The 12711-nt window shown below is 50.2% G+C and overlaps 1 protein-coding gene across 2 annotated transcripts in view; it reads left to right on the top strand.

Annotated features, from left to right (window-relative positions):
- Window positions 1-12711, top strand: part of aars2 (alanyl-tRNA synthetase 2, mitochondrial (putative)) — an 18170-nt gene extending 5459 nt beyond the window's left edge. Inside the window, exons 5-22 of one of the 2 annotated variants that reach the window (XM_085278308.1) lie at window positions 5227-5371; window positions 5448-5593; window positions 5670-5778; window positions 5876-5914; window positions 6030-6144; window positions 6319-6446; window positions 6590-6728; window positions 6803-6972; window positions 7051-7164; window positions 8072-8212; window positions 8295-8432; window positions 8523-8626; window positions 10194-10302; window positions 10377-10502; window positions 10717-10827; window positions 11014-11097; window positions 11512-11625; window positions 11938-12711. In XM_085278308.1, coding sequence (XP_085134434.1) covers window positions 5227-5371; window positions 5448-5593; window positions 5670-5778; window positions 5876-5914; window positions 6030-6144; window positions 6319-6446; window positions 6590-6728; window positions 6803-6972; window positions 7051-7164; window positions 8072-8212; window positions 8295-8432; window positions 8523-8626; window positions 10194-10302; window positions 10377-10502; window positions 10717-10827; window positions 11014-11097; window positions 11512-11625; window positions 11938-12102 — 2197 coding nt within the window. In that variant the 3' untranslated portion in view covers window positions 12103-12711. Of the gene's footprint in view, window positions 1-5226; window positions 5372-5447; window positions 5594-5669; window positions 5779-5875; window positions 5915-6029; window positions 6145-6318; window positions 6447-6589; window positions 6729-6802; window positions 6973-7050; window positions 7165-8071; window positions 8213-8294; window positions 8433-8522; window positions 8627-10193; window positions 10303-10376; window positions 10503-10716; window positions 10922-11013; window positions 11626-11937 lie in introns of both variants that reach the window. The other variant, XR_014892830.1, reaches the window with a different exon arrangement.

Below are 12711 nucleotides of genomic sequence, written 5' to 3'. Positions count from 1 at the left end.
AGCTGCCTGGTGAGCGGGGGGGCATGGCTCTACCGTGCTTTGAGGATTACTATCTGGCAGCCCAGATCAGACCTCTGTGCTGGTGTAACTCTAAGTTTGAGGCAAAATGGAAGCACATTGAGCTTTCTTTGATGGATTTCCCAATACAGTCTGTTCTGGGGTCTCTTGAGAGTTTGCGACAGGCATATCAGATGCAAAATTTATGTGTAAGTTTTTCCCTGAAAAAATGTGCAGATGTGATTACAATTCTTTGTGTTAACTCATTCACTGCCAGCCATTGGCAGTGAATGAGTTAAACCCATTGACTCATTCACTGCCATTGACGGCTATAGACGTCAATGGCAGTGAATGAGTTAATAGGGAAATAGGGTTGCTGGGATGGCCAGCGTATCTCCCACGCTTCCTTCCAGCATTGTTAGAACATAAATTCAGGGAGTGGTCCAGGCATGGAATCACTGCGATCTGTAAGATAGTGAAGCATGGGGAGCTGATCAATTTTGAGGACGTGTCAGATTTACGAGATCGGCAGGGAAGATTTTTATCGTTACCTACAGGTTCGGAGCTTCTTCCGGAAGGAAATTAGAATGCTTGACGCAGATGCTAGTGGGGTGATCCAAATATTTGTGGATGCTTATGGTGAGAACCTTATAAGAGGTACTATAGGCAAAGTGTACAGAAGTTTCATATCTATGAAAAAGAGCTCAACAACATATGTCAGTCATTGATTATATGAAGCACCTCGAGGCATAAATTCTTTAACATGGCGAGATTTTGGATGGCAGAATTTAAGTAGATTCTTCATCACACCAAAGCAGAAATCCAAAATAAGTGGTTCAGGCGCTTCGAGGGAGTGCGGGGAGGTCGCTGCAGGTTGCTTCCATGTCTTCTGGTCATGCCCTAAACTGAAGACCTTTTGGGAAGAGATAAATACTGGTGGATGTGCTTGAAGTAACACTGGACTTCTCCTTTAGTACCATGTACCTTGGGAAAACTCCTGAAAATAATTATGGTTGCATGCAAAAAGGCGATTACTAAATGTTGGTTGCAGACAAGCCCCCCCACAAGGAAGCTGGTCATAGACATTATTAACGTAATCCATCATATGGAATAGATTACCTTCTCACTGCAGCTGCAGAGGAAGAAAGGAGAGAGACTTTGGGAAAGATGGGATCGTTACACTTTAACGTTCTCAAGAACCAGACGTTTTGATCTCAGTTTGTCCGTTTATTCCGTAACACAGGCAAACGGGCCGTTAACTCAGGGGAGAGTGCCCTCATATAACACCTCACTTCAGCCGCGTACAGTCACACAACAACGAAGACCCCCTCCCTTTCCTGCACACATTAACTCCCTTTTTCCTGCAGCACAACCAAGTATGTATCTTAAAGAAACAACAACAGCGTGCAGAGATAACCAACCTGTCACTGTAAAATAACATTTAACCATCGTTACAATATGTTAAAACTAGAAAGTGATACCTATGTGATGCAGAGGAAGACCCGCGATTTTGTTTGAATGGAACATTACCTGTGTAATATGTGTAAGTAAAACAAGGTGATGTGTAGTTGGGGCTGGGCGATATATCGAGGTTCTTTAAAAATATCGATATATTTTTATACGAGATATAAAATGTGACAATATCGTTTATATCAATATAGTCTATGTTACGTTATAATTATAGTTGTGGAGCCATAGGTTTGCCTCTCTTTCGTCCACTTTTGTCTCTACGCAACGTTACTCGGCCTCGCCTCTCCTTCACTGAACACAGCTCCCCCTCCTCCCCCATCGCTTCGCCTGCAGGCAGCGACAAGCTGGACACGGCAAATCTCCGTTAACGAGTTACTGCACATCGCCCCGTGCGTGGGGCTGGACGGCGTCAACGTGCTAACAAGCTAACCACGCTAACGAGCTAACCACGCTAACGCCATGCATGGCCTGAAATCCTTTCATTTTCTCAAAAGTTGACAGCGCGCCTTATGTATGAATTCTGGTTGTGCTTGATGGCCGCGAACCGATTTTATGTGCTGCACGGCGCTCAGCAATCTGTCAAAAAATGTTTTAGTACAACTTTGCTAAGCTACGGAGGCTTGATGGATTGTCGGAGCATTACGGCTACCGAGGAGCCTCGCGGAGTGATACGTACTGTGTTTCCTTTTTTTTTTCTCTCTCTCTTTTTTGTGTCCTGTTTGGATCTTTAGCATCAGAATTGTTGTCTTAAGGCCAAGAAAGATGCCAAGCGGATTTATTTTACCAAGTGGATCATCATGGCCTTGCCATATTGGTCCATTTGATTTACCTTTATTATAATTATGAATTTATTTTATTTTCAGTTGCTACAAACGGGACAGACATGACTGGGGGATAGGACAGGGAGAAAGAATGAAAGAGAGGGAGAGAAAGAAAACCAAAGGGGAGAAGAGACGGTGAGAAGGGGGGGAAGAAAGAAAAAACAAAAAAAAGAAAAAAAACACCTGGGTCACCTGTATGGAGAAAAAAAACAGAAGAGAAAGCAAACAACAAAGAGCAACATAATAAAAAAAAGCACCATCACAATAAACTAGCTAGCAGTAGATATCAGTAGATACTAAATAATAAACGATATTGTGCAACACGCAAGATAGACAGCGCACAATGTGCTTTGAGGCAGCAGCCAAGAAAGCTGTGGTCCGCGTCTGTGAATACCCGTGTGTACACCTGTGTGCACACCTGTGTGGATCAGCATGCTTGCATTCCAAAGGTTTCTCCATTTAACGATCTGCTAGGGAGTGTGGGGGGGCCACAGCCCCGTCCTCCAGGGTATGAAGCAGGTATGGAGGAGATCAAAACTCCAGACATCCAGAGGCCCCCAGAACACAAGAGACCAAGGAAGACCAACAGAGGGGCAGCCGCGCCACTGTCCCAGTAAGAGCTGAGGAGAGTCCCAGATGAGGGCTCACTCAGCAGCCGCAGAGCAGAAGCCAGGGGGAGTTGCAGTGACGCCGGCAGCCAGCTGTGCCTGAGTGACCGAGCCCCAGGCCGAGAGGCCGAGGGCACCCCACCTCCGAAGTGGCCCGAGCGAGCCCCAGGCTCCAGGCCCCGATAAGCGGCCGCCAAGGAGTGAGCCGGTGTGTACCTGGACGCCCATCCCCGGACACAAAGAACCACCAACGCACCGACACCTGAGGGAGTCCGCCACTGGCAGGGGAAGTGGTGGTGGGTGGAGATAGGCCTCCAAACCTTGGAGGGCCTGAGATGTCCCCAGAGAGGTGGCGTCTGATACCCAACCTGACATATAGACACAGACATACAGGCACACACAGACACAAACATCCATTCCCACCCTCATGCTCTCATATGCACTTACTCCACACTCAACCAACGTGGAGACAGACATAAAGAGACGTTGTACACACGATCACACTCCCCAAGCGTACTCTACGAACCGGGTCTAGGTACCCTTGCCCCTGGGGGGGGGGGAACTGCACCCAGACCCAGGTGGTGTTACCCTTTTCCCTGCAGTGGGGGGAGGCAGACCGCCCCGACTCCGCAGCAGCAGGGAGGCCCCACACTCCAGACCGCAGTCGGACGGCCAACTCCTCCTACTAGCCCCCCCGCTCCAGCAGGCCGCAGAGAATGGGGGTGAGAGAAGACTCCAAACCTCCCTCCACCCGCTCATTGTAGTGTTGATGCATGTGTGTTCTAAGGTGCATTTAAAACCCAGGAGGGCATAGAGCTACCTGCCAGAGAGCAGCAGGTAAGCCCATGGTCCCTCCTGCTAGCCCTCAATGTCTACGTGTATTTAAAATTGAGAGGTGGGCAACGATGCCAGGGGTGGGGTGTACACCCTGATGGTACTTTGGACGCCGTGTATCGTGCCCACCCCCAAGATCCTATATGTATGTGTAATGAGAGTGTGAGTAATGTGAATGTCTAAGTTGTGGGATAAAATTGAGGCAGAGGCAGCCAGAAGGGGACAGGGGGGGTGGCCTCCTCTGCACCCTGGTGACATACCCCTACTCCAAGGCCCTGCATGTGTGGGTGGTTGTGGTGGAGCGGGAAGAGGGAGGCAGCTGGAGATGGGCAGGGAAGGAAGGGAGGGGCAAGTGACCCCTCCCTGGGGCCAGCTCCCCCGCTGACCCCAGTAGGCACCCCCATACTCCGCGACCCGCCAGGGAAAGGGGGCCCAGGCCCATCCAGACCGGGGCCCAGTGCAGCAGCGCCCCCCGGCCCCACAGAGTCTGGGACAGTCCACCCAACCCCACCACAGAGAAAACCAGGCTGAGATCTTCCTCCACCTCTCCTGTATCTCCCCCTCCCACGTACTGTGCTTCAACGTAATATTACCGTACTGTGTGTGTATGGCAAACTTTAAAGCACTGGGCGGGCCCCACACTTTGGAAGGTCTGCTTTAGTACATGTGTAGTTACTTTAGTCCATGCGTAGTTACTTTAGTCCATGCGTAGTTACTTTAGAGTCCATGTGTAGTTACTTTAGAGTCCATGCGTAGTTACTTTAGAGTCCATGCGTAGTTACTTTAGAGTCCATGCGTAGTTACTTTAGTCCATGCGTAGTTACTTTAGAGTCCATGCGTAGTTACTTTAGTCCATGCGTAGTTACTTTAGAGTCCATGCGTAGTTACTTTAGTCCATGCGTAGTTACTTTAGAGTCCATGCGTAGTTACTTTAGTCCATGCGTAGTTACTTTAGAGTCCATGCGTAGTTACTTTAGTCCATGCGTAGTTACTTTAGAGTCCATGCGTAGTTACTTTAGTCCATGCGTAGTTACTTTAGTCCATGTGTAGTTACTTTAGAGTCCATGTGTAGTTACTTTAGAGTCCATGCGTAGTTACTTTAGTCCATGCGTAGTTACTTTAGAGTCCATGCGTAGTTACTTTAGTCCATGTGTAGTTACTTTAGAGTCCATGCGTAGTTACTTTAGAGTCCATGCGTAGTTACTTTAGAGTCCATGCGTAGTTACTTTAGAGTCCATGCGTAGTTACTTTAGAGTCCATGCGTAGTTACTTTAGTCCATGCGTAGTTACTTTAGAGTCCATGTGTAGTTACTTTAGTCCATGCGTAGTTACTTTAGAGTCCATGCGTAGTTACTTTAGAGTCCATGTGTAGTTACCTTCGTCCATGCGTAGTTACTTTAGAGTCCATGCGTAGTTACTTTAGTCCATGTGTAGTTACTTTAGTCCATGCGTAGAGCACTTCCTTTGTCTTGAATCTTGGTCCCATCCCGTCTCAGGGAGGTGGACCACAGTCTGCGGCTGCTGCCCCAGGTCAGCGTGGATACTGGGATGGGTCTGGAGAGACTGGTGAGCGTCCTGCAGGGCAAAACCTCCAACTATGACACAGATCTGTTCACACCGCTGCTGCACGCCATCCACCAGGTATGCCGGCACACACAAGAGCACACACAGGTGTCCTGCACAGGTTGTCATGGTGACACGTGTACCATGTCCTCAGAGGTCGGGGGTGGAGCCGTATAGGGGCAGGATGGGGGCGGTGGATGTTGGTCAGGTGGATCTGGCCTACAGAGTCGTAGCTGACCACGTCCGGACATTATCGGTGTGCATCGCTGACGGAGTTTACCCGGGCATGTCAGGAGCCGAGTGAGTCACCTACCAATCAGCTGTCAGCGTGACGCCAGAAGCAGGCATCTTATGTTTACCTGTGTGTGGGTGTCAGGTTGGTGCTGAGGAGGATTTTACGGCGGGCGGTTCGGTTCTGTGTCGAGGTCCTTCGTGCTCCCCAGGGAACGCTCGCCAGCCTAGTTCCCACCGTCGCCGACCTGCTGGTAAAACACCATCCCATAATGCCTCTGAACTGACATTATTTTGCATTTTACAGTAAATTGAAGGCTGTTTTATCGATTACCTGGTTTCTGTTGCCAGGGTAACATTTATCCAGAGCTGCACCAGGAGACAGACCGGGTGAGTTTGTATTATGACCTCTGACCTCATCGCTCCTGACTTTCAGAGTCAGATCATGAAAGTTGGGTCACGTGATATAGCAGGAAATTGTCATCAGATGGTGTTTGTCTTCCAGATTGTGGACATCATCAACGAGAACGAGGCTCACTTCCTGTCGTCTCTGCAGCAGGGCAGCAGGCTGATCGAGCGCACGCTTAGCAGGAAGGACTACAAACATGGAGTCTTCCCCGGTCAGTCCAGGTCCAGACTCTGACACGTGAACACACCTCGTGAACACACCTGAGTTAATCAGGATGTTAATGAAGCCTTTAATTAACAGTCTGAGGTTGACGATGGCCTGAGCCGAGCCCACCTGTTGGGCTCAGGTGTTCATACCTGGTTAATTATTTCCTTTCTTCCGGCAGCCTCAGTGGCTTGGTCTCTCCACCGGGACCTGGGCTTCCCTCTGGACCTGGTGGACCTGATCCTGGAGGAAAGGGGGGTCCATGTAGACCGCCAGGAGCTGGACCGCCTGATTGCCGAGAACCAGAAGGTGGGGCTTAATTCACTCGTCTTAATCTGGAAACAGTGAGGGCTTTTACTGTGAAGGACAGAGAAGGCTGCTTTTATTCTGAAAAGACAAAGGTTTTCATTGCCTACTGGAATGAGATCCACACACCTGTCTGTGTGTCTCAGGTGGCTTTAGAGCTGCAGGCAGGTGACCGTGCCCAGGTGACACTGGACGTCCTCAGTCTGACGGAGCTGCAGCGTCTTGGCGTTCCTCACACCGACGACAGTCTCAAATATGACTACCGCCTGGCCGAGGGTCGATACGGTATGTTCCACCTGCACAGGTAACACACCTGAGCCTCGGTGGTCAGCTAATGATGTCCACATACTTCCTCCCAGTGTTCCCACCGTGCCGTGCGACAGTTCTCGCACTCTACGACGGGCAGGCTTTGGTGTCGGAGGTCTCCGAGGGTCAGCGCTGCAGCGTCATACTGGACCGTACCTGCTTCTACGCCGAGCAGGGGGGCCAGTCACATGACCAGGGCTACTTCACCCTGTATGAGCTGCAGGTCAGCAGGCGCCTCCCTCAGTGCATCGTGAGAAACATTTTTGTGTCCCTATGACTCCACCTCTTTCCTGTCTCTCAGGACGTGCTCTTTCCTGTGGAGGCGGTGGTCCGGGCGGGGGGCTACGTGGTCCATCGGGTCACCGTGGCCGACAACCTGAAGACCGGCGACCAGCTCCAGCTGCACCTGGATCAGGTAAACAGCTGGGTTCAATTGACATTTAAAGGGGCAGTTCACTAAGGGCCAGAGTAACGGTGTGTGCACAGCCCAGCGCTCCCACACACGGACCGAACACGAGCAGCATGAAATCGGAGCTGTGGCATCAAAGTGCTTGATTGCAGCTTCGATTGCTCTCAGGCCGCTGTCGCTCTGAAGCTCAGTTAGTTCGGTCTGAAGGTGAAACAACAATGCAAAAACCAGCAGCACGAAAAGTTCGGCAGCAAAAAACCTCGACTACTCAACAGCGATGGAGACGCTACGGTCATCTGAACGGAGAATCTCGGGCTCGCTTCGTTAAATTTGTTGAGCCGCCACGTGTTGGCTTTAAAGCATCTGTGACCTCTGTGTCAGCGTCCACAGTTTGATATCAGTCACATCACTGCGGCGACTCTTGGTGGGTCGATCTCTCTTTACGTCTTTTACTTTAGGAGGAAGAGAAACATATTTGAGCACATTAAACACGCACATTTATTCACATGTGGACCCGATGCTTTGGACAAACGGTGATGGCTCCAAAGTCGGGCTGGGATCATCTCTCCGCTCATCACATCTAACCTTCAGTTTAATCAGACCACAATTCTGTGACCACGATGAACAAAAGCGGTGAGAATTCTCGAATTCCTCCATCAACCTCAAATCCTGGACGAGTGAAACAGATTGATTCCCTGCGACGCTGACTCGAGGCACCGCCTCCTCCAGAATTGCCTTGGGTCTGGTGGCGACTCTGTCACCTCCACCTGTGCTGATCTCACTCTTTACCGTCGGCGCTGTGTCGTGTAGCCGTGTTCAGTTTCTTTGTTGCTGCCTTTCATGATTTGATCTCACCTTGTAAGAGTGTTTCTTGTTTCCTCTGCTGACTTCCTGTTTCCTGTTGGGGTTCCAGGTGCACAGGCTGTCCTGCATGGTTAAGCACACGGCCACGCACATCCTGAACTTCGCCCTGAGGAAGGTTCTGGGTGCTTCGGTGCAGCAGCGAGGCTCGCACGTGTCGGCCGATCGCCTTCGCTTCGATTTCAGCGTAAAGGTCAGGCCGCCATTCGTGAGCCCGACAATGGCGGCATGGTGCAGGCCGCGCAGGTTCTGATCCGTCTGTGTGTTGTCCTCAGGGCTCTCTGAGCGTGTCACAGCTGCAGCAAGTGGAAAGGTGCGTTAATGACATCATCTCAGCCAATCAGATCGTTCACAGTCAGGAGCTTCCCCTCCAGAGAGCTCGCGGCATCAGCGGCCTGAGGACAGTGGATGAGGTGAGCTCAGACTTCGCATTTTGGGTCACCTGCTGTCTCACCTGCTGTCTCACCTGCTGTCTCACCTGCCACCGTCACCTGTTTCTGCAGGTGTATCCTGATCCTGTTCGGGTCGTGTCAGTGGAGCTGCCGGTGACCGAGCTTCTGGACAAACAGTCGGACAGACAGACGTCTGTGGAGCTCTGCTGTGGAACGTGAGTCTGTGCTCACCTGGACACAGACACACACACACACACACACAGACAGCTGAACGGGCTTGTATGTGTGTCTATCTTATTGAGGACCTTCATTGACATAACCCTGACACTAAAACCACATTTTGAGTCTCAAAAAGGCTTCAAACTTGTGAGGACCGGTGTGTGTGACTGTTGGTCCTCATGAAGATAGCTAGACAGGCACACACACAGGCACACACACACACAGACACACACACACACAGGCACAGACACACAGACAGACACACACACACACAGGCACAGACACACACACAGACACACACACACACACAGACACACACAGACAGACACAGACAGACACACAGACACACACACACAGACAGACACAGGCACAGACACACAGACAGACACACACACACACAGACAGACACAGACAGACACACAGACACACACACACAGACAGACAGACACAGACACACACACACAGACACACACACAGACACACACACACACAGACAGACACACACAGACACAGACACACACACACACAGACACACACAGACACAGACACACACACACAGACACACACACACACACAGACACACACACAGACAGACACACACAGACAGACAGACACACACACAGACACACACAGACACAGACACACACAGACAGACACACACACAGGCACACACACACACAGACAGACACACACACAGACACACACAGACAGACACACAGACACAGACAGACACAGACAGACACACACAGACACACACAGACAGACACACAGACAGACAGACACAGACACACACAGACAGACAGACACACACACAGACAGACAGACACACACACAGACAGACACACACAGACAGACACACACACAGACAGACAGACACACACACAGACACACACAGACACACACAGACAGACACACACACAGACACACACAGACAGACACACACAGACAGACACACACACAGACACACACAGACACACACAGACAGACACACACACAGACACACAGACACAGACACACAGACAGACACACACACACACAGACACACACACAGACAGACACACAGACAGACACACACACACACACAGACACACACAGACAGACACACAGACAGACACACACACACACACAGACACACACACAGACACACACACACACACGGGCACACACACACAGGCACAGACAGACACACACACACAGACACACACAGACAGACACACACACACAGACAGACACATACACACACACACACAGACAGACAGACAGACAGACAGACAGACACACACACACACACACACACACACACACACACACACACACACGGGCACAGACACACAGGCACAGACACACACGCCCCTCAGGTTAAAAGGAGGTGAACATGCTTTAAATAAGAAACCAGGGGATGACGTCACAGCAGCCATTCCATCTTTTATTTACAGTTATATTACAGCTGCCATTAGTCAGGATAATCAGATGTCATGTGACCTGTCATTGTTTGAGAGGTTAAGTTTAACTAGCAGGTGTAGACGTGTCACCTGGCGCTCTGCCGGCCGTCTCTGTGTTCAGTCACCTGCTGCAGACCGGCGCCATCGAGGACCTGGTGATCGTCTCTGAGAGGCAGCTGGTGAAAGGAATCAGTCGGATCGTTGCCGTGACGGGACAGGAAGCGGCACGGGTCAGTGAAGTCATGACATAATGATTAGGTGGAATAAAATGAGACGTAGCTCTTTTAACACTCTGTGCTCTCAGGCTCGGGAGGCGGGGCACGTTTTATCTCAGGACGTCGACTCGCTGTCAGCCAGACTTGGACGCTCCGCCCCCTCCTGCCTGGACACTGCCCAGTGCTTTTCCAAGGAGGTGGGCGTCCTCTCAGATGTAAGTACGATGACCTGTCAGTCAGAGAAGCCACGCCCCTAACAATCCAAACGTTATAGAGTTTAAACAGGTGAGTTATAATCAGCAGAGGAAATATTATCTATAGACACCCAAACAGTTTGTGTATGAGGCTGTGGACTGACCCAGGAACAGCACACGTCCCAGCTTCCCGTGTGAGCCTGTGTGCACTTTGACCCTGTGCTGTGTCTCCCAGGCTGTGGATAACACCCCCATCCCACAGTGGCGGCGCAGAGAGCTGCAGAGTCGACTCCGCGCTCTGCAGAGGACGAGCAACACCGCCGTCAGGAAACTGGAGACCAGAGAGGTGAGCACGCCCTGAGACGCACGCAGGGCTAATCAATCAGAGCTGATTACACCCCCACCCATTGGTGCTCTGCTGATGATGTCATTAAACCCAGGTGATTTACGTGTGATCCACCTGACTGTGTGATGGGGGACAGTTTGAGTGTGTGGCTGCTTTGACACTCTTTTCCCATCATGCTTTTCTCAGGCGGCAGTGCAAGCTCAGGCCCTGCAGGAGAAACACGGAAGGACGGAGCTGCTGGTGGACTTGGTGGAGACCAGCTCTCTGTCAGTACGTAGAGACCGTTCCTAATGAAGCCTCACACACTTTAAATTCATGCTTTTAATCCCTGTTCAGTTTGATTCATGCAGCACAAAAATCACAGAAGGTGCCTCAAGAAGCATCCTACCACTAGGTGACAGTGGGAACGAAGAACTTTCAATTCAATATATTTATGCAGCACCAACAACAGTCGCCTCACAGCGCTTTATACTGTAAGGTCGACCCTACAATAATACAGACAGAAAAACCCAACAATCATATGACCCCCTATGAGCAGCACTTTGGCGACAGTGGGAAGGAAAAACTCCCTTTTAACAGGAAGAAACCTCCGGCAGAGCCAGGCTCAGAGAGGGGCGGGGACATCCTGAGCCTGGTTCTGTCGGATCACTGAGGTTCTGCTCTGATGTGGTTCTAATGTTTCAGGTTCTGATGAAGACGGTGAACCAGCTGAGCTCCACTGCTCCTCTCAGTCATGTGATGCTGCTCGCTCACCAGAGGCATTCTGGCAAGGTTTTGTGTGCCTGTCAGGTTCCCAAGGTAACTACCATTAAGCAGCCAGGCTCCGCCCACTGTGATGTTTGTCTTAAATGTGAGGCTTAACAGGATGTGACATCAAAAAAGCCGTTCTTATTTAAACAAAGGTGTAAATGAAACTCTGAGTTTGTTAATTCTGAGATCAAACTTTTCTGCTTCCAGGAGACAGTTAAATGCTCAGTCAGTTACCGTGGTAACAGTGCTCTATTGACGGTAGCTTTCTATCACTAAAACACGGTGAACATTCTCAGAGCTGTTTGGACAATGTCTGATCAGGAAAAGGAAGCGCCTAATTGACCGCCCCTTCCTCTGCAGGTCTCGCCATCCCTCGTCGCTTCTGATTGGGCAGTGGCTGTGTGTTACCACCTCAACGGGAGCGCCGGTGGCTCAGAGGTGGTTGCCAAGGGAACAGGAAACAGCAATGACATCACCAAGGCTCTGAGGTGGGCCAAGGAGTTCGCCTCCCAGAGAATGCAGTGATGATGTCATAAAGAGACCCTCTTCTCATTGGATGATAGGCTGAGGCGAACTTTTTGAACACATGAAGTTTGATTTCAAAGAGGACAGACAGCCCTGCTCTCGATATTCTCTTTATTGTGAAAGGTTACATTATGAAACACTCAGCTAATCACAGCACAGGGAGGATTAACCAATCAGAAACCAGCACCCAGCAGGTTCATCACCTGGCGTTTCGAGGACCTCAGAGCAGCGACACGTTGAGCCACTGCAAAGACACAAACACAGGTGTTAAATCATGTGACCAAACACACCTAAATCTTTTCAAAGGTGATCCCTCACCAAGTCTGGGCTTTCAAAATAAAAGCCTGCCAGGGGTGACAACTCAGCTTAAAACCAAACTTTGTTTTTCAGAATAAAGTTTCATTTCCTGAATAAAGCTACGACCCGTCCAACCCATAGATTGGTTATAAACGAGAAACCAGCAGCTTCACATTCACCTGAAATTCCTGTTGTGAACAGGAAGTAAACATGTAGACTTTCTAAATAAGAGTCTCAGCAGCTTTAAAGGTGTCCTGCAGAGGTGCTGTGTCTTTGTTTTGGGTTTGAATATTAATAAAAAACTTTGTTCAC

Source organism: Mchenga conophoros, linkage group LG6 (genome assembly GCF_057382185.1).
Source record: "Mchenga conophoros isolate Kocher_MC1m ecotype Shallow Benthic linkage group LG6, M_conophoros_male_GT1.1, whole genome shotgun sequence".
NCBI lineage: Eukaryota > Metazoa > Chordata > Actinopteri > Cichliformes > Cichlidae > Mchenga > Mchenga conophoros.
Note: the sequence above shows the minus strand (reverse complement) of the source record. Positions and strands in the feature narration are given on the sequence as shown.